The sequence below is a fragment of the Lonchura striata genome, chromosome 8 (genome assembly GCF_046129695.1).
Source record: "Lonchura striata isolate bLonStr1 chromosome 8, bLonStr1.mat, whole genome shotgun sequence".
Taxonomy (NCBI): domain Eukaryota; kingdom Metazoa; phylum Chordata; class Aves; order Passeriformes; family Estrildidae; genus Lonchura; species Lonchura striata.
The window spans coordinates 18,482,373-18,505,229 of record NC_134610.1 but is presented as its reverse complement, the minus strand read 5'-3'; the positions used below and the strand labels follow the sequence as shown (position 1 = coordinate 18,505,229).

Here is a 22,857-nt window from a genome sequence, read left to right as displayed (position 1 = left end):
CACATCAGAGAAGTTCATAAAGAACTGTCTCCCATGGAAGGTACCCCATGCTGGAGCAGGGGAAGGACTCCTCTCCCTGAGCAGTGGCAGAAACAAGGTATGATGAGCTGACCATAACACACATTCCTGACAACCTGTGCTGCTGGGGGAGGATGTTGATCTGGGAAGGAGGGAGAGATGGGGCGAAGGTGTTTTTAAGATTTATTTTACTTCTCATTATCCTGCTCTGATTTTGTTAACAATAAATTCAGTTAATAGCCCTAGGCTAAGTCTGTTTTGCCCATTACAGTATTTGATGGCTGATCTCTCCCAAGCCTTACCTCAACCCATGAACCCTTCATTACATTTTCTCTCCGCTGTCCACGTGTGAAGTTACAGAGCACCTTTGGTGGGTACCTGGCATCAACTCACTACAGATAGCAAGGGCCTAATGACATTAGGATTTCCTTTGTGGGAGTTACAAATTTATACTAAAACTATATGAGGCATTTAAAAATGACTGTGTGATACAGCATTTTTGAAGAATAACTGAAACCAAACTACGCACACTAACTCACAAAGGAATCCTAAATGGAGATTATTCTCTTAGCAAAAGAAAATGTATACATTGACAGTGAACCACTGTGAATTGAGACAAGTGTAGAAAGAATATTATATTCTGCCCCTGCTATGAGAAACTAATTACTTCAATACCTACTCAGTCCACCTGATTTAACACAAATTGGTAAAATATCTGATAGAATTGTGTTGGCACCTTCCTCCTTAGTTTGACAATTTGAATTGCTGCTGATAAGTTCACAGCTCAGCTGTGTTTTTATTTAAATGTGTATTAAAAAAAAAGAAGCTATTATCATCAACATTAAGACATGTGAACACCAGTCTGATAAAACTAATTTCTTATTTCCATTAACACTACATTTTGAACTTGCCAAACAATTTGTTTCACAGTCCACAAGCAAATTCTTACATGTCCTACAATAAATGCCAAATACTTGCAGATATATATTTCTATTAGAACATACTTTATTTGGATATCAAATTCTAATTTGTTACCTGTAGCTATGTGATTAACAGTAATTTTAAATGCTTGCTGTTTAAAATCACAATAGTCACAATAGTTCCACACTTAATTTACCAGAGCACCGCTGCTGAGAAGAATCATGAAGACTATGAAGGTCTCAAACCAGTTGTGTTCAACAATCTTATAGCAGGTTTTCCTAAGATTCCACCAGATTTTCCCCTTTCCTTCTTCTACACTGACTTGACAGCATTTGAATCTCCGTACACACCCTAAATGTGATAATAAATGTTAAGATGTCAGAATAAAATAAATATTTATTAGGAATCACAATGAATGGTAATAATTTGACTTATTTCTTATCATAGTGGTACTGCATTAGATCCTTATAATTCCTCTTTGAGCATTTTTGTTTAGTATTTGAATTTAAAGCTTCATATCTTTTGCAATACCTTCCAAAGAAAGAGAGAGAACACACAAAAACAGTAAATCTCTGGGAGTAAGAGATGCTAATACTAACAGCTATTATAACTATAATCACTAAACTTCTGATTTTGAATAAGAAGAGAATCCTGCCCAAGTCTACACAACTAGGTCTGTTTATCTTGCCTTTATTTTGCTTTGCATACCTTCTGTAAAACAAGCTTCTGGCTCTAAAACTTCTTCAGGTTCTGCTTCTGGCTGTTCACCTTCTGGAGGTAGTCCAATATCAACTGTGCTGCCTTCTGATGAACTGGATGCATTCAATTTCTGTGGAAAAAAAACTCACATCATTATTTTTTTTCAATTTTATAATTTTGACTAGAAATGTATGTTGGAAATGTATATCAAAAGATTTTGAATGTATTCAGTGCTGTGATACTAAAATAAATTCTTATCTACAATCTATAAAGCCAAATTGCTCTACTACAGGTGAGGTCACAAGATTAGAAACTACATAACGTGCATTTTCGCTATTGAAAATATTTTGATATTTTCATACAAGGAATTGCTGATATTACTAGAGTATTATTCTGAGCCACACATAAGAATGTTTAAATGAAATTTCAGTAAGCTAAGAATGGGTGCTTTCCACATTTTGTACTTTTAATTATTCCAATCATGTGGCTGCATTTTACACTTCAGATAGCATATGTTAATACAAATAAATTTCCAACATCATGACCAAACCAACAGCAAGCTGCACAGATGTATTTTCATGTCTCAAGTAAATATTATTCTAGCAAGTCTGTAAAAAGCTAAGTCTAAAGTTTTAATGTAATGTTTTAATTATTATTGACATGAAAACACATGTTATGAGTTTTATAGGATAATTTAATTATCTTTATTTCCAAAAGAGCAGCACATTACTTTAGGAGCAGTAGCTGATATTTTGCATACTCACTTGCCAATGCATTTTCTGAATTTATTGTGCATTTTGAAACTACTTATTACTTTGGTACAGTACACATAGATGTCCAATTACTATGAAAGGCCAAAAAATTTTGAATGACTAAAGTGAAAACAAATGCTTTTAAAATGATAGATAATGTAATAAAATAATATTGCATCAATAAATCATGCCAATATTATAATCCAAACCTTAACAAATATTCTTTCACACCATCATATGATACTGGCAACAGACAAATATGAGTACTATAATAAGTAAAAGTAGTTTAATTACAGCATTCTATGACTCTTCTAATGTTATCACTATATGGAGTATAACATCAGTATATGCTGCATTGATAAGTAGCTAATCTTACAAAGGGAATGATGTAAGCAGTTTTAGAATAGAGTCTATAGGGAATTAATATTAAACAGAGATGTTCTATGATAACATTAAAGATACATATTTTTGCTGACACTTAAATCTGAAGTTAGAGGCATTATTCCTTTAAAACATTTCTGAGTAGCTTCACATTCTATACAGTTTTTTGTAAAGGAAATGTAAACAGTATTAGTCTGTGGATACAGAAAGTAACTTGAGACACTAAAGGAATTTTACATAGCAACAAATATTCAGTATGTTCTTCAAATAAAAAGATTCATTCTTTTCTCCCCCATTCTGATTCTATTGAATCACACTGACAATATATTGTATTGTGATTCTGACATCAGCTTAACTTTGATTTTTTTGTAAAATGGTTCACTGTAGAGCACATTTCAGAGGAAGGCTGAACAAATAGAAACATGTATTGGAGGGCAGTTGTATTGGAGCAGTTTCAGTGATATCTGCACACCCCTTTCATCCATGCTTTTTTGAAATTCCCAACTTAGACATTCATGTCTCATATTTCTGCATGAATTTTAACATCTATTATTTATATTTAACATCTGTTCAATGTACAAAGAGATGGATGTACACTTTTCTGCAGATTATTATTGACAAATTTCACATTGCAATATGTTTTAATTATACATAATGCATGGAAGTTTGGTCATTGTGGAATACTGCCTCTAAAATGGAGAAACTAGAAAGTATGGGATAAATACTGTAGTCGTCAAGTAAGGATCACATCATTTAAACATCACTGGAAGTCAATCATCAGTTTGAGAAAAAGCCAGAAATACCATAAATGCAAGGTACGTTAAAAAAAATTACATATTATGTTAAAATTTACCATTTATCAATACGATACAGTAAATAATTTTAAAACTGAGAAGTGACTGTTTTTATTTCATAGTGTTTTCTTAAAATGTTGCTTGCATCATTCCAGTCTGGAGAGCATTTCTAGCAGAATGCTGTAGTAGTAGCAGAGCAAACAAAAATTATGAACTGGCTGACCCGTAAATTTGAAAGACCTACTGTCCATTCTTTTACAGGAAAATCAGTGACTCAGATATTATGCAGTTAGTTTAATAAGCAAAAAAGGGTAATGGATTCCTATTACTGAAATTGCTTAAGAGTAACAGTTAACTCAACATGGAAGGTTAGATATAAGTACTGTAAGGAGAGATCACAAATATCAGATGGAAAGGTAAGAAATTACCAATAGAACTGTAAATTATCAGGAACATCAAAAAGACAACTTTATTTATGTGGGGCACTGTATCTTTCAAGTCTCTTCCTGTTAAAAATCTGCTATGCTTCATTTACAGAGCTGTAACAATAATCACAGGAGTTAAACTGAACAGGAAAATCCTAAATTGAATCAACAGTAGCTGATACTTGAAATGCAAAAATTAAATGCCTTATCCCACTGAGAACTCAGTTACTCTTCTGCTGATGCAACAGAGTATTTCCTTAGCATGCTGCTCTATTATACCTGAATTCAGCCCCAACCAGATCAGTATATTAAAAAAAAATATTATAAAAATTATTCAATAAATTCAGTCTGTAAGACTGAATCATCATTTGGGAAAAGAACAAAAAATAGACATTTTCAACAGTATAATATTTTTCTTTGTCATTTTTAACATTGAATTTATTGTATGGCATTATGTATAAAATTTATAAAATTTAATATGCATTAGAAATAGCTAGAAGGAATTTATGATACAACATCTCAATGTTTTATTGAATCAAGTAAGTTCAGTATGCTAGGAAAACTTTTCAGCAACATTTATGTATTTCCATAGCAAACTTATGCTCTGGTATAAAGCAAATGACTCAGGAACTTTGTAGTGATTTCTGTGTATTCAACACAACATGACCTGGCAATGGATCATGTTATTGCTTTCATGTTTGTCCATGCCTTAATACATAGGAAGACTTTTTCTAGCACTTACTGTGACTTACCAGTGTTCACACATATGGAATCCAGCTGGCTAGCTAGACTACCCCAACTGCAGACCCTGATATTTAGGTATGTAGCAGATATCCCAGTTCTTTATCTAAGCATATCTGACATTACCTTTGTACCTGGTAAATTGTTCTCTGCTTACCAGCATTACAAAAACCGGATTTAGGCAATTTACTTAAATGTATATAGCTTTTTTAAAAAATGAACCTATAGGAACAAGATAATAATCAAACCCAAGCATTAGCATTCATCTAAAGTGCATTTTAAGCTTTTTGTTATACCATGAGTCTAGATTTCAAAATGATTCAGTCATGCAGATTATAAGAGATTTATCAGGATCAAGCATTAGACCCTCTTGGAGAGTTATGAAGATAGAAATTTTCTGAATAGTATGCTAAGAGAATTATTCTCAGAGAAATCTGTTTTTCAAAACCTTAGAATGTATATACTCTACCTCCTTTTTGAAGAAAACAGTAAGAGGACAAAAGTAGTTACATGTTCCTAAAGCAGCAGTATATTGATTATCTTAGAGATTTAAATCACATGTACCAACAGCCTTGCCAGTCATGCTTTAGTCAGCAATACAGAACAGTATGAGATACAGATTTTAATTTAGCTTTCAAGATAGGAAAGCAGCTTGCATGGCAAAAAGCAGCAGCCAAGATTAGGTCAGGAAGTTTTTGACATAATTACTTTCTGAACCTTGACAGTATTGCATAGATTCATACAATTCTGCTTCACTTACAGCCAGACCACTTCTAACATTTCTTTGTTTGTTCCAAATATGGTTATCTGAGAGTAGCTGGACAGCTCTTAGCTTAACATTTTTAACAAAGCCTGAAATTTCATGATTGGCCAGGATGCCACTAGTAGATGTTGAAATCATAATTTAAGGGATTGAAGGACCAAAGAGCAGGACAGACATAAGCAAGAAGATGGCACCAAGAGGAACCACCATTTTGATTTTGCTTTCAATTTCCTTTCCTCCCAAATACCTGTTAACATGCTAAATAATGGAAATTAAATTGGTTTTAAATTGGTTTAAATTGGATGTCAGTATGAAAATTAAATGTTCTGTGATATAAATGGCAATATTATATCTAAACTATCCAGTCTTTTTCAGTATGGGGATATCACTTATAAAATCTCCCAAGTGGTAGACAACATTGTGATTCCACAGGTGCAATTAAGTGGAATCTGGATGTCACTCTTTCTAGTGCTTATACAGTTAGGCAGAATAACTCTATAAGTACAAAAATCCAGAACACTGTAAATCAAAGCAAAACCATTTTGTGGTGATTATTGGTTGCAAATACTGCAAAAAAACCCCCAGTATCTCTAAATTACAGTCCACTCTGGACTTTATTGATTTATTTATTCATGAGAATTTATTAAATGAAAATATTTGCAAAAAACGTTGTATGAAAGAAAAAGCATTTTAAGTAGCAGGGGAAATATGCTCCAGTGGGAAAAAGCTCTCCCATCAAAACTGCTTTAAAAGGCTCTTTTATTCATACAAGCAATAGTAAAAGGGTATTTCTGAAATAGAGTAAGGGAGTTCTGTTTGCAAATATTAATTAAGCAAACTTCAGTTAACTCTAACATTAATAACATAATTTCATCCACAATGAATCACAATATGCCAATACAGTGTTACCAATTCACAATACAAAGCCTAAATTCTTCAGAGTATCAAGAGATTTTAAATAATGAACATTTTAAAATCAAAATACATCTTATTAGAATAATTATTCATTATAAAATAAGAGGAAAAGCTCTGGAGCAATTATGATTTACAAAACTGAAAGCAGCAACTGTGGTGCTGTAAATATGGCATTGCTTAATTGGTGAGATGTAAATCACACTGAAGCTGAGGAACTTCCAGACATTTTGATCCAAACTCAGTAGCTTATTTACTTGAATGCTAAACTTTGTTTATTACTGATGAGATGAGAATAACTTTAAGTTTCTCAAGGCAGACAATTTTAGCTGTTTGGGGAGGTAATAATTTTTTGACCATAAATTAAAGAGCTATAATAAGATTGAATTGGGCCACATCTTGCAATCAGTGTTGCCTTTGCACCTCTACACCTAAGTGTGAGCATAAGTAAGAGCAGAACTGATCTCTGAATGTTTAACCAGCCAAATAACAGTTTTGTATGAATTCTTTCAACCAAATTACGGTCACATGCTTTGACTGCAGAAATTAAATTAATTTCATGCTTAATGGTGCTCCAGGTACTGCATATTAATCTCCAAAATAACTAAATGCTTATACAGGTATGAAAGAAAAGCACTTAACAAAAAAAAAAAAGTGAAAAAAAACCCATGACTATGATGAGTATGCAGGTTACCTCTATTATAAGTTAAAATACAACAATATGAAAGTTTTCTAAAGCAGCTAGCAGCTTTTCATTATCAACACAATTTACAGATGGACTTTTATATAAATATAAGCTTCTGATGAGAAACATGGCATATGTGTTACATATTCTGCCTTCCCTCAAAGCAAAAGAAAACCCTTCAAAAATAGAATCCTGAATTCTGTATCATCAAGATTGAGAGAGGTACATAGCATGCACTGTAAAATACTATTAAAGTATTACGGAGAGTATTGGAACCACAGAAATCCTGGGGCTGCCGCTCTTGCCTGACCATGCTGTGATGCAAGTCCTGAGGCTCAGCAGGGAGCAGCTGTGCATGTTGGTACTTATTGCAATGAATGGGACAGGATCATAGCTGAAGAGCATGCAGGCCAGTCCATATTGGCTAAAAGGTGATTAAATAGGAGACAGAGAGATGTATAACTTGCTTAGGTAACCTGTGTAAAACTGGTGACACGATGCTCTGCCTCGCTAAAAGGCACCAGAGCTGCCCGCTTGACTGATCCAGCTTGGTTCTACTCCTGTGAGAAGTAAGAATGGTAGGACATGAAGTTCAGGACACAACACCTCTGGGTTTTTTTGCACTGAATATTGCTTACAGTAAAATATACATTATTAATGTGTCTGCAACAGCATTAGAAGAGCCCATTTTCTTCAAAGCATTGAAAAAAATTTTGTCATTGGTATATCTTGGTGTCATTATTGGTCTATAAGTTACATTTAACATAAATTAATTATTACCTCCTATTATGATTATTTTAACTAATTATTATACAGTCATACATGTACAACAAAATTTTCCACATAAACCACCCTCATAGTACTTAAAAACCTAAAATGGAAAAAAATATAGTTTCTACACTAAATAGCAGTACTGCAGCTCAAATCCACAGACCATTATTTATAGGACAATGGACGCAGTACAGTGGTCCCACAATTATAAACGGTGTACTTCCATGATAAAGTCTTGTCTAGTATTTGTTCTCTAATTTCCTTATTATATTGTATTCACCTACTGACATTCTTAGGGACACAGTGTTTTTATAATTAAATTTATTTTAGGTTTCAGTAACTTTCTAAAAAATTCCTTGTTAATTCACACCTAGTAAGCATGTACAACATTACATGTATTGTTTCTACAAATCTAGTTAACATTTCTATCAAACTACTAGAAAGATACATGTGCTATAATAAAGAATTCACCAAATATTAACATGCTTAATTAAAAATTGCTAAGAAACAATAATTATTTTGTTGGAATTCAGTTTATTACCCTATACAACAGTGAAGACATGTAATTGGTTGTAGACACAGAAGCAAGCAGAAGCACACAGACACACACTCATCAGCATCTGGCTATCTTGTGCAGTGTCCTCACAACACCTGGATGCCTCAGCTGCCTTTCATCTGCAAATCTGCTCATTTAACACAGTTTGATGGCAGTTCCTGACTTAGATTTTTTCATTTGTGGTGTAAGCAATGAAATTACTAGCAGATCAGCTTGGCTACAGCAGCGTCATATAAACAGGAAAACATGAGAGGCCAGAAGTGCAAGGCACATTATGGCATGGCAAAAAAGAGGAAACCTTATTAAAAAAGCCATTTGTAGTCAATTTTTTAATGCCTTCTTTTCCTATGGATCATTTTCATTAAAAGAGTGTTGGTCATCTGACTAACAAGTCAACAATCCACTATATCAAAAAAAACATGGTGATTAAGAGTATCTAGTGAAGAGTAGGAATTAAGATCAAGATTTTAATGCTTTTGTGTCATGCCTCTGTGACTCAAATCTACTTGAACTTTAGGCACTTTCATAAGAAATATGTCCACAATCTTTGCTTACTGCTCTCTTGAAAATCCCTAAAACTGATAAATATTCTCTTCAATTTTTCACCTTCAGCATCTGCATTAGTAAGAAATTTTGGCCCCAAATATGCTCAGCAGAGTTTCAGATTTGGTCCGTCAAAACTGCTTGGCACTAGCTCATCCCTGACTTAATATGCATTTCTTTGTCTAATCACCTATCACTTGCAGTTCCTGAAGCACAACAGCATTAAGTGCCTCCAAGAATGCAATGAATACACTGTTTTCTTTCAAATATGGTAGGTGGTGTAGAAAGCCTCTTTTTTATGGTGGAAGCTCGATGACTGGAGTTCATGCCTCAAATGTGGGATAATCTACTTCAAAACTTTTCCTATAGGAAGTCAATATTTCTGTCATCTTGTACAATAACCCATGGGAAGAAAAGAAAGATTTGGCTAATGAAAAACAGTCAGCAGTCACATCTTCCAGCTATACAGTGAAGTAAGAGATGCACCATTGTCATACTCAGCCCTGGTAACCACCAACACAGAGGTTTGTATAAAGCTCACCCTCCACCTCTCCTACTGACACAGTGCTCTTGTGCAATGAAGAACAGAACAACTGAAAGTTAAACTTCAACTGATTTGTTCTACACCCAAGTACTGGGTTTGAAGAGTAAGATAAATATTAATACAATCAATCTGAAAAAAAATAGTATAATATAGACATTTGTGATAAGAAACAAGAAAATATGACTAAATGTGTAATGCAGTTGGTACAAAAAGGGATCTCAGGCAGAAAATTACTAGAATCTTACCCACAGTTATATTCTTAGATTAAAGTAAGAGAAAACCACTAATGAAAGCCTTTATGTTAGTTTATGTCTACCCCACAGCATGCAATACTATTCAAAAATACCCATGCTAATGCTGAATGAACTAGCATCAGTACTAAGCACTGCACAGACTTACTTGGCTTGAGCTGATGTGCCTCCACCACTTTGAGTTGTGCAGGACAAAGCAGTGGGTTAATAATACACACACAGTAATAATGCCTTGGCATCCACTATAACTCTCAGTGCTAGACTGGATTTATCCACTTGGCACCACCTTGTGCCAGAAAGAGGTATGTTTTATTAGTCACAGTAGGTAACAGATTCAAATATCTTATGGCTTTGAAAATAACAATGAGTAGTGAAATGATAGGATCTTATACTAAGATATTAAGCTTTGTACCTTATTTACCATAAGGCCATTACTTCACTTCAGTCATTCTGCTACCATCAGATTAATTATTAGTGATTTATTTGACATTGTTTAGTGATGCTAGTCCAGTATTCAAATGTACCTATCTATGATGTATATGGATGCATTTTCACTATATAAAAAAGGTTAAAAACATCAGAATGAACTGTTAAAAAAGCAGATTAAAAAATAAACTACTCTAATGAAATAAGCATGGAGAAAGTTGCACTAGCCATACAGACTTTGTATGACTTCAGGTATCCGGTTCTATCAAACTGGTTCCTTTGCTTGTTAAGGATTTAACAAACTAAAATAGAAAAAAAATTAATTTTCTAAAAACTTTTATTACATATCTTGATTATTACCGTAAATGCAATGTTGTATCACCATCATTCAAAACTCACAACCTTACATCAATTTACCTTAGATAACATTACGAGTTTGTACATGCTATTGTAAAAGAATTAAAGGAAGATTTTACTTCAACAATAGTAACCTCAGTAAAAAAAAAAGAAAAGCATTAGAGTATTTTAAAATTAGAAATAGTCTTACCTCTTTGCTTTCTTCCAGGTCTGATTCACTGCTGAACTCCTCTGTGTTTAAATTTTCAAAATCTGATTCTCCAACAGCAATGGGCACTGTCACGGTGAGACTTGGGTTGTTTATGAATGACATGTAATCACTTTCATCAACAACATATTTTTCCACACTGCTGCCTATGCCACTGGTAGTTCCATTCCCATCTTTGAGATAGGCAAGGTTTTTACCTATGTCTACTATTGTATGGTTGGAAATACAGCTGTCTTTTTTATTGTTTAGGTCTTCAAGAGGTTTGATTTCATCTAAAACTTTCTGTTTTCTAACAAAAGCTTTTTGGATGAATTCACGCACTTTTCTCTTCACATAATCTATGCCTTTCTGAATCCTTGCCACAGCAATCTGGAGATTGTTCATTTCATTATCATCGTCGGTAGCAGCAAGGTTGTCTGAACTAAATGAGCTCAGCAGCAAGGCCAGAAATAGGTTGAGTACCTAAAATAACATAAGGAAAAAATTACTCTTAAGTCATAAAAGATACGTCATTAAGAGATTTTCAATATGAGATCATTTTTATTTCACATGTAATACTTTATTTCTATGCACCTTCCTGCTATTCTTTTCAGTTCATATTTCCTGCCCCCAACATTTTATTATCTTGCCAAAAGCACTTTTAGCTGGTTTAACTTCACTAATATAGGTGAAAATCTGAGCTGTTCCTTTACTGTCTCCTCCACAATCTGCAGTAATGCAAAACTACTCCTCAAAACGGAGAAAGACAAACAAGGCAGAATACAACATAATGCAGTGATTTATGCAAGCTACGTCCACTGTAGTGTTCATAGGCCAGGGGAATATAGGCAAATACCAGTCTTCTACAGCTCACCAGACCATAGCTCTAATACCTCTAATTCAAAATATAGTAAAATACTGTATTTGGCCAGTATATATGAGTCTATCTTGGTCCTGGGCAGGAACACTAGCTAAGAGATAGAGTCCACAGATGTGGTACACCTCAATTTCAAGAGTGACTTAGTAGTGATGACTGTGGATAAGCATATTTATAAAATTTGTGGATCATACCAAAAAGATAAAGGATGCCAGCACTCAAGGAGAAATAACTACAAATAAACATAATCATGGTTTATGGCAAATTGGTGAACTGATTCAATATCAATATGTTGTTTAATTCTGAAGTACTGTTGTGGAAAGGATTGTTAAGAAAACTGAAAAGTATATATACAGAAAGTGTGAAAACTGGCAAGGTGGAGGTACTGCAGAAAGGGGTATAGAGACTGCGTCAGGAAAGCACCACTGGTACAGAAATTTCATGTGTTATGTAGAGATGTGCTACAAGGAATGCCGAGTATAAGAAATGAAAGTATCGTTATTCAGTACTTGTGTCTTTATTCAAAATGTTGCTTGGGAGGAATTCAGAAGCCAGTAGCAAAAGGGATAAGCCATTTACAAATCATCACTTATGAGAAAAAAAATTCCAAGAGTTAGGCTTGTTTTGTTTCCCAGAGAAATTACTGAAAGCAGATGTGACAGTAAGCTTTTAAGTATTATAAATGTTTTAAGTATTATAAATGTTGTCATAAACAGTTTTCCACCAATATTGAGACAATTTAGTTTACTTGGCTGTAAAAGGTGATTTACATTAGATATTTTTCTAAAAGGCACTCTTAACCATAAACATAATTCAGCACTGATATTCCTAAAGAGATTATAAATTTACTGAGATTTAAAAGAAAAACAGGCAAACCTTTTTCATAGATAATCAAGTTATATTTGAACCTTGTGTACAGAAAGGGCAAGTGAACTACATGTTTTCCTGAAGTCCTTCTCTAGTCATAATTTCAGATTTCTAAATAATGAAAATCAGGAGATATGTCCTAAGAGTTTTAAAAAATCCCCACTGATTACATACCACTAGGTTTCCAATCACCATGACCATCATGAAGACTGTAAGGCACATGGTTTGGCCTGCAACCTCCATGCAGTCCCACATGGTTTCTATCCATTCTCCACACAGCACTCGGAATACAATCAGGAAAGAGTGGAAAAAGTCATGCATGTGCCAGCGTGGAAGTTCACAGTCACTGGAGATCTTGCAGACACATTCCTTGTAGCTCTTCCCGAAGAGCTGCATCCCAACCACAGCAAAAATGAACACAATGATGGCCAGCACCAGGGTCAGATTCCCCAGAGCTCCCACTGAGTTGCCAATAATCTTAATCAGCATATTTAGGGTTGGCCAAGATTTTGCCAATTTGAAAACTCGAAGCTGCAAAACAGAAGAATGGTATATGGTTCTTTGTTATCTAATTGTAATGTAATTACTGCTATACATTTTATATTTCAGTTACTGTGTGTCTACATCGTGTCTCTTGTAATCTTTAGAAGTTCAAATTACAAAATTTCTGTTTCCAGTTCTTTGTACAATACTACATATCAGCAGTGTTAAGTCCTGACTCAAGTGAAAAGAAATCAAAAATAACATCTGTAAGCTCATTTCAATTACATCGAAATTATCACAAATACTCCTATTCAGACTTTTACTCTTCTGCTGAATTTAGGTATTTATAGAGAAGTTTTACTTGTTTAAGAAGTTGAACAAAACTGTCTTTCTCCTGTAAACTCTGAGAAAATATTACTAAAAATAAATGAGCACATAGAAAATGTGATCAGTTTAACAGGATCATAAGTGTATAGTCACTTCCAGATTCTTTAATCTTAACAGACAGTGAGATGGTGTAAATGGTTTTCCTAAAAAGAGAAACAAATTAGAGTTGCTAATCACAGACATAAAAGTGACTTTCAAGTATCTTTAACAATATATTTTCTGTCTTTTAAAATAAATGTAATGTGTCTTAAAAAGCTTGTCATACAACATTCTGTAAAACAAGGGAAAGTATTATATTAATAAGTACAACTTGAAACAGACAAAAATGAAATTATTGGAAAGATACAGCAATTGTTCAGACAACTGAAAAAATACAAAAATAAATTAATATAAAACTAAATATTATTCATGTGATGATTTTGTTTCACAAAGTAAACACGTAAATGTCAAGTCAAAACCAGAATCTACTAGAGAGAGAAGTCAATCCAGACAGATTTTAGACTTCAGGCAAAGTCTGTACTATAATGCTATGCAGATAACCAGAAAAAAAATTATTTTAAACCCCTTATTTTTTAAAGGGGATGTATTTAACTTTCATTTCAAGTTGAATATTTTTTTTTAATTTAAGGCAGAAGTTGAGCTTGATGACCAGGAACTCTAGCTTCATGTCTCTCACTGTGTAGGTCTTTTCAGAAGAGTGTTTGGACACTGAATTGCATGCTAGCCTAGTCTGCAGGAAGAACAACATATTTTAAGTTCCAGTTCATGAAAGAGATACCTAATAACAGACAGAGACACTGTAGTGACTTCTGAACAGAAAATCTGTCAGCAGATAGACCCTTGCAGAGGATGGTACAGAAAGGGCTGGTAGGGATGAAAGCCCCTGGACAATGAAATCTTAACACTACTCTCTTTTAAAACTAACCAATAAAGGCAATTGGTAATGGAAGTCTATAAGGTAAAACTGTCAATAAATTTTATTAATTAACTCATTATATACCAAGCAATTCACTAATCTTCAGTCACAGGTAGTGTAGGCCCTGTAGCTCTTGCTTTTTTTTACTCCCTCATCTAGGGAGAAGACTAAGAAATAATTGTATTAGAAAAGTTAATCCTTTAAGCAAGAATAGAATTGGTGTTGACAATATCTTGAAGGAGAAATAGACATTACTATGATAATATGCAAAACAAATTTGACATAATATATACATGCCATCTAGTGAGTATACAATTTAGTATTTTGGAAGTTCTGAAAGATCTTCTGTCCCAGCCAAATATTTAATTTGGAAATGAAAAATGCACACTATATATATGTACAAATACAAAAATGTAATCTAGAAAAATATTTTAAATAGTATATTTACCAATCGGAACGATCGAAGAACAGATAATCCTTCTACATTTGCAAGGCCAAGTTCCATTAAACTAAGACTCACAATAAAACCATCAAAAATATTCCAGCCCTCTTGGAAATAATAATAAGGATCCATGGCAATTATCTTGAGAAACATTTCTGCTGTGAAAATTCCAGTAAACACCTGCAAGGAAAATACAGTTTCTTACTCCAGTTTAGGAAGAAAATATTTTAAAAATAAAACTAATCGTATCAACATGTGCTAAGTTATATTTTCACCAAGAAATTAATGGTAAATATGAATATCTTCTCTGTATTTCCAAACACTGGGGTTAGGAATAAAATTAATATTTGAAGCTTACATATGCATCACAGAGTTTGGGTTCCAAAGAAAAAGAATGGGAAAATGCTGTTTTAATCTAGCCTGCTAATATGAATGCCAATACACAGAATATAATCTGATTTTAATAGTAATTTTTATCTACTGAGAGCTCATTTTTGCCCTTAGACCACATTTTGACTTCTAGGAATAAAGACAATTGTTCCTATCATAAACTTATTTTATTAAGAAAAAAAAATGCAGAAAGTTGAGCAGAACCGTTCTTCTTCAGGATGACCTGTGGAAAACATTGTCATTCCATTTCATAATTTCCTTACATCTGTCATACTTACTGGGTCCTTCCCCTCTAAAACTCCTTGAACACCCAGATCCTTAGAAGGTGCTAGTGAGGAGCAGAATGGGTGTGGGAACGAAACTGAAAATTCTCATGATTTGTAACTATTCATAAAAAAAATAATCCTTTAATGAGCTTCAATGACAGAAGATGAAGATTTTAAAAACCAAAGCGCATATATTAACTCAGTAGATCTTTAGTCTGTAAAGTAAGAGTGGTGAAATTCACAAATGTCAACAACTTAAATTTAAGTTCAACAATCCCAAACCTCTAGTCAACTTTTTACTTTACATGAATGCGCATAAGTCACCAAAGAATTGAAGAAAAATGCATTTTACAAACATGGCACATCATTAAAGACTTACAAGGTTTCCTACTGAAAGCACACCACTAAACTGTTCTGTCATTGGGTAGTGTTCCATGGCCATGAACAGGGTGTTCAGGACAATGCAGATGGTAATGGCCAGATCAACAAATGGGTCCATCACAATTAAATTTACAATATGTTTGACTTTCAGCCAGGGAGTACAGCAGTCCCAAATCAAGCAAGTGTTAGCAAATTTATACCAGCATGGCGGACATTTCTGTCTGGATTCTTCCAGTTCTAGAGAGAAAAATGAAAATAACATTTTAAACATATGTCTCTGCTCCAGAATTGCCTAGATATTTTGATATTTCCTTGAAGCCTAAATGCTGTTTTCCAAGGTACTGTTGACAAACTGTATTGATATCTTGAAACTAACACTGCTTTCAGTTAAAAGAAATTAAAATTTTAAATAATCTATTAAAAAAAAAAAAACAACCAAACCCCCCTCCCCCAAAACAACTATACTAAAGATTCAGTAGATAAAAGAACCATTCACAAGCTAATACTACATAGAATGCTAAAGAGAAATTTGTCTTAGAAACCTGTCATACGGCTGGATGATGAGGGGATTGAAAGCAGCCCAGTAGACAAACACTTGGGGCTATTGGTGGCTGAAAAATTTTGTGTGAGCCAGCAATGTTAGTCAAGCCCTGAGAGCCAATATCCTCCTGGGCAGCATCAAAAGCCACATGGCCACAGGGCTGAGGGAAGGGGTTTTCCTCTGCCTGCTGGGGAGTTCAGCTCTAGGGGTCTCAGCAGAACAGCAGGTTCAGAGGAGGCCACAGAGACATTTAGGGGCCAGAGCACATGGCCTGTGAAGACAGGCTGAGAGACCTGAGGTTACTTATCTAGAGAAGAGAGGCTCCAAGGAGACCTTACTGCAGCCTTCCAGTACTTATAAGGGGCCTGCAGTAAAGATGGAGAGGGAGCCTTTTTCTGGGAGTTGAGTGAGAGGATGAGGGTGTAGTTTTGAACAGAAAGAAGGTAGGTTTGGATTAGGTAGTAGGCAAAAATTCTTTACTGTGAGAGTGGTGAGGCCGTGGCACAGGTTGCCCAGGGAACCCGGGCCCTGTCCCTGGATGTGTTCAAGGCCAGGTTGGATGGGGCTTGGAGCAATCTGCTCTGGTGAAAGGTGTTCCTGTCCATGGCAGGGGGGGTTGGAACTCTAGATGATCGTTAAAGTCCCATTTTTAACGATTTTAAAATCATTAATTTTAAAATAACCTCATGAAAGATAAGCATTTAGAACAAGCCTGAAGTCAGACAAGTATTTAGGCAGCATTATGGTCCACATGCGCACAGCTGCTCTTTATTCCCTTCCAATTTTCTATTTTGGGCATAGTCATTTAAGCCTCAACATAATGCTTCAACCTTTCTTACAAATAATTGCTTAATTCCATGATTCAAAGTAATTGTATTTAGCCTTACAGAAAGAAGAACATGATCCCTCCTTTGTGAAACAGCAAGTCTATTGAATTGGTAGAAGGGGATTGCGCTACTGCAAGAAACATAGCCATTTCAATAACCTAAAAAGAGCTCACCCCCAAAACACAGCTTCACTATAGAAAGACTACATTGAATAATTGGTTTTGCTTGCATTTAAATTGGAAACTTGCTGCTTCTACCTCAAACTTATCAGTATGTTGCAAACTTGGACTCTTTTTCCAAATTTGTCAGTCCCAAACTAAAAATAAACAAACAAACAAAACAAACCCCACCAAAACAACAACGAAAAAACCACCAAAAAAGCCAAAAAAGCAAAAAAAAAAAAACCACCAAAAATGCAAACCATCAAAAAATCCCCCCCCTAACTCTATATAGAAATCTCTTGTCTGTATCCTCTAGGCTGAAATAGCTGCCTTTAAACATCACTACCACTTAATGCATTGCACATTTAATAGCACTTTTAAGGCATTGTCATACCAAAAAGAAATCTTTGTTACATACCTTCCATTGTGTTTGTAAGCATGCTGGCTATACTCATTGCTCTTTGCCTTGCACTTGGATCTGTTAGGTAGTCCATAGGAACATGGTAAGAACTAGAGTGTCTCTTTCTTAAGTCAGTTTCTGTAGTAGTGCCCTGAAAATAAAGCACTGATGAAATAGCTAATTGACTGTACATTTAATAACACTGTAAGTTACTGTAGCTCTCCTGCTGTCCCACACCATGCTCCAGTTCTATTGAGGCTTCACAACAGACTAAGGTATGCCTGACTCTGCATAGAACAAATACACAAACACTGCAGCACATCGCTCTTGTGGCTTAAGAATATGTTTTTAAGTATTTTGCTGAAACAGGGCTGAGATATTGAAGCAGATTTCAGACTAAAAAGTAATTCACAGTGCTTGTCAATGAGCTCTGCTGTAAATATATTTCTATTTAGGCAGTGAAGTCTTTTTCTCAACATGAAAATGCACAGCCCACACAGCTAGCAGTAAAGGAACTAAGCATAAATGCATTTTCTTAAGATATTCCTTAATTTAGAATAAACTATGAATTTCCTAGCACATTTTTCAGACAAATGAAAAAATATTTAGTAATGTTGACACAAAAAAACCCATAGAAAAATTAGCTATATTACAGGAACACTATCATAACCCTTGTAAGTTGTACTACCAGGATAACATCAAAAGTTTCATGTATGGACAGCAGGAAGCTAAATGCTAATTTAATATATTCCATTAAGTAAATGTAATTTTTTTCCATTTTGATATCTTTTCTTATATACAAGCAGAGAATCATCCAGTTAAGTCTAAGCATAAAGAATCAATAGGTATAAGACTGCACAAACTAAATTCATTCAATGGTTGACTATGCTATTCTCTTAATTCCCAGTCGATTCACATGCATTTTCACATATTTAATTAATGAGGGCTGGGCAACTTCAATTTCTCCTTTATCTTATAGCTGAAAAACATGAGAGGAGCATTCATAGCTTAGCCAGAAAGGCCATCATTGCCATGTGACTACATTTGTGGAAACAGTGACTGATCATACAGGGAGAGAACATCATGCCTGAGCTATTGCAGACTTCCTTACATTGCTAGCAGTGGCTGCTTTATCAATCATCACCTCTGGCAGAAGCTGTCCTGTAGGTGATGTCAAAGCTGGCGGCCCACCAACCAAGGAAACCACTCCATTGCAGTCCACAGTGCTGTGCATCTTCCCGTTTGCTGGAAGTGCAGGTAATGTTCTGGATGACCTACTGGCCTGGCTAATGTTACTGTTGCGCCGTTCTGCATGTCTATGAGGAACAAAGAGAGAATCTCTTCTGCTCTCATTGTCTTCAAAAGTGCTGTGCTCATCATCAGCAAAGTCATTTTCTGATCCTACATCCTTTGCTCGACCTCTGAAGCTGAAAAGACTTGTTCTGCTGTTGCGCCTTGGGGAAAACAGGGAGCCACGAATGCTCAGCAAAGACTGCAGGTAAATAAAAACAATTATTATCAGATGAAAATCCTTTAAAATACAACATTTTCATACAGAGGCAAAACCCACGATGTCTTAAAGGGTAAGGTCATCTACAAAGAAATGAACTGATACAGTCCCCCCTAAAACACTCCCATTTTGGGTAGTAAACAAAGAGCACATAAGTGACAGACAAAGACTAGCTATTTTACTGCTTTGGATATATGAAATCAATCCACTTAATTAGAGTAAAAGAAACTGCTTGACAGAATTGTTTCCTCTGCTATTCTGCCTATGTTATCACCAACTGTTCATAAACTGAATAAGTATATCTAGACACTCTTTACCCCACACTGGCATGACAGGCTGAGTAAATAAAATTTTAGGCAAATTTTCTGTGACCCAGTCTTCACACAGAAGTAGCTCCCAAATACTGTCTGGTTTAAAAAAATGTGCATATATTTTCAGATATTAGTCAAATAGACCATATTAGGTTTCTTATTTCTTTTTTAAAGTGTTAGCTATCCTGAATATGCAATGATTTGCCTGTAATTTGTATAAATAGGTTTGCTAATCCTCATCAGTTTACTCATTGGAGTAAGTGTTCTGCTATTGGAGGATCTCCAGTATTAGAGTCAAAATAATGCTCTAATCTTACAACTAATTATATATGTTCTTAATTTTAATGCATATCAGTAATTGCCTTGACTTGATTGGTAAGTATTAGCACCTGATTTCACCCAAGACCTCTGTGAACAGCAGAGATGATACATAACAAAGCAGTGTCTTTGTTTCTCTTCTGCAACTTATCTTTGTGTACCTGAGCCCCATTGTACCAGGGACTGCAAAATGCAGAACAAAAAGGCACTCTGCAAAGAACTTATCATTTAAATGCAACACAACAGATGGATACAAAAAGAAAGGGCATACACAGAGGCAAAATTGATGAGTATGATAAACAGTCATCTTAGCTCACCTGAAGTCACTTCCCTGTCAAGCTTTCTGTAGGCAGCATGGTAAAAGAGAGTTTTAAAGAGGGATTTGAGGAAAGCAATGAAGTGTTCTGTGAAAACTCATGGGAGCTTCTTCCAAGCATGAAAGGCAGCATACCAGAAAGACCTCAAAGAAACTAGTTTGGAAATTTAACAGGAGGTAATGATGCTGCTTTGGGTCAGTCAAAGCTGGGACTTGTTTACTGTAAGTAGACAAGGTGGGTTGAGAGGAACTTTAGGTACAGTATGTTTTATGATAGTAAAAAAAAATTCTTTAGGTAAATATGTTTACTAGCAGATTAGAGAAAAGCAATGGGATAGGTTAGTGCTCTTTGCAACAACATTCTTGATGAATACAGGAGTAAAGAGGTCCAAGTTAAAAATGATTCACAGTTGTGGGTCCAGAATAGAGTTAAAAAAAAAAAAAAAAAAAAAAAAAAAAAAAAAAAAAAAAAGAGAGAGAGAAAAGGGATCTAGTAAAAGGCCTTGTGGAAATCCCTTGGAAAATTGTCAAAGGGGTAAAAGGATCTCCTAAAGCACAACTAAACCAGGAGAATTGAGAGGAGACAAAGTTATGAATGTCAGGAAGAATAAGATTTCAAGAGGAATAAAATGGTCATTTACATTGAAGGAAAATGAAATGCCAAGGAAAAAATCAAACATTACAAATAAGCCTGAGTTTTCTCAGGAAAATGGTATTAAAAACTGGTGAGTGGAACTTCTGTTAAGTGGTTAGAATCCAGAGTGAAAAGAAACTAGGGTTGGAAAATCAGAGGGGAGGTGATTTCTAGACTGTCATAGTCAAACAACTGTAAATGAACTAGGAGATGAAAATGCTGGAAGAACAAGTTGTATGAGGAATGCTTAATTTCTTACAAGATGGATGAATTGAGCTGCAGTTGAATAAGGTTGCAGTTTGAATGAAGATATAGGCAAGAATATGCACCTAGGGGATCAGATGGATCTTCAACATGAAGTCAATTGACATGTGTGAAAATTTGTATAAGGAACAGAATGAATCATGTACTAAATTCAGCAATGAAGCCTCACAGAGATTAGTTAGACAGTTAACAACATAAAACAGTGGCAGACCAAGGAGATGGGGTGGGGGAAAGGATGCATTACTACTGAGAAAGGAAATACATTAGGAAGTGAGTGGAAGGAGTGGCAGAAATAGAAAGCCAGAAACGTTAGATTCCCACCACAGTCTGATCTAAGGACAGTCCTTAGTAAGAAAATATTGGATGAAGAGGTCTGAGCTTCTTTGAGAATGGGAGGCTGGAGAAAACAATACATGAAGAGAGTATGAACACTCATGATCCATTAAGGGATGAAAAAGGCTTTCCAGAGACAGAAATAGAAGAGGATTAAAAAGGCAGGAATGAGTTTAGTAATAATGACTAAAAAGAGGGAGAAAGCAAGTCATAAAGACCAGGGAAAATTAAGAAAATTAAGATAAAAGGAAGAAGCATATTGAGGCACAAAAAGGGGCAGAAAAGGAGAGAATGTATGCAAGATCTGGATTTGCAGTGCTAAGGGGAGAGTGAGAAGTGGGCAAATGAAGAGGAGCTTTGAAAACTGTAGGAGATAACATTACAAAACTATCAAATGAAATAAATGTCTGGATGGGAGATGCAGATGGCACTCTGAGTCACTGGTGTTTCAATGTAAAAGAACACATGCAAAGACACATTGCCACACACATTTCCACCTTCTTTAAGATAACACAATTAATGGTCTTACATCAATTAATTTCTCAATTTTCACATGAGCATTAATGTAATTTCTGTTGAGCTTTCTGCATCCCAAATTTTAGTACTCTACTCATTTGAAACATTACATTTTGTATGTATGCACCATGTTTTGAAGCTACTCATCATGGTGAATACACCCAACTTGGTGTAAGAAGCTTGAAATACAGCTCAAATTAATTAATATATGTAATTTTGATTTTTCACACAGGAATTCACAGTAAAACCAAAATCTCTCAAATTCTTACAGTTTTTATTCAGTTAGTCTTTGATTTAGGATATTACTGAATCTGTGGTATCTTGCAAGAATTAACCAAACTGCTATACAGGGCTTTCTTTATATGATGAATAGACAAAAAAGGTGTTTAAAAGGTAATAATACTATGGTACCTGGTGTGGGGAAGAGAATCTCTTTTCATATGTCAGTCTATTCCCCTCAATGGAAAATCGGAAACCTTTCTTTTTGATGCTGTCCTCTGATTCAGATTTGTGAAATTCTTCCCCATCCTTCTCCTCGCCTTCAGACTGTTCTTTTTGCTTTTTTTTCTTTCTTCTATTCCTTCTCTCTTTAGCACTCTTTGAGCTCAGTTTTGATGCCTCAGAAGAACTTTCGGAGAATCCACCTATTCCACCTACTCCACTATAATCTCTTGAGTCAGCTGCCGCAGCTGCCGCCGCCGCCTATACATACAAGCACATGTGCAATTTACAGCATTTATACAAATACACACCCCACTCACTATTTCAAATTTATTGCCACTCTTAAAGAAATTATTATTTTAATATAAAAGCAATGTTTCTATTTCACCAAACCCAGCATATCATAAGTGTAATTTGTGAAATACCACAGGAGCCATAATTTGCCATTGCTCCGTAAACCAGGAGCAAGAGTAACCCAAGGGAAAACTGTGCTGTCATAAAACCAAGTTAAAAACCATCTGTTTCAGATTGAAGCAATATGTTGCAATGA

General features: G+C 34.9%; 1 protein-coding gene across 6 annotated transcripts in view; it reads right to left on the bottom strand.

Moving 5' to 3' along the window:
- SCN2A (sodium voltage-gated channel alpha subunit 2) overlaps positions 1–22,857 on the bottom strand; it is a 75,651-nt gene that overhangs the window by 15,720 nt on the left and 37,074 nt on the right. For 4 of the 6 annotated variants that reach the window (XM_077785016.1, XM_077785014.1, XM_077785015.1 and 1 more), the window contains 9 exons: positions 22,278–22,568; positions 18,776–19,156; positions 17,683–17,815; positions 15,734–15,972; positions 14,705–14,878; positions 12,645–13,001; positions 10,730–11,209; positions 1,648–1,768; positions 1,136–1,290 (listed from right to left, as the gene is read on the bottom strand). In XM_077785016.1, coding sequence (XP_077641142.1) covers positions 1,136–1,290; positions 1,648–1,768; positions 10,730–11,209; positions 12,645–13,001; positions 14,705–14,878; positions 15,734–15,972; positions 17,683–17,815; positions 18,776–19,156; positions 22,278–22,568 — 2,331 coding nt within the window. The remainder of the gene's footprint in view (positions 1–1,135; positions 1,291–1,647; positions 1,769–10,729; positions 11,210–12,644; positions 13,002–14,704; positions 14,879–15,733; positions 15,973–17,682; positions 17,816–18,775; positions 19,157–22,277; positions 22,569–22,857) is intronic. The other 2 variants (XM_077785018.1, XM_077785017.1) reach the window with 1 other exon arrangement.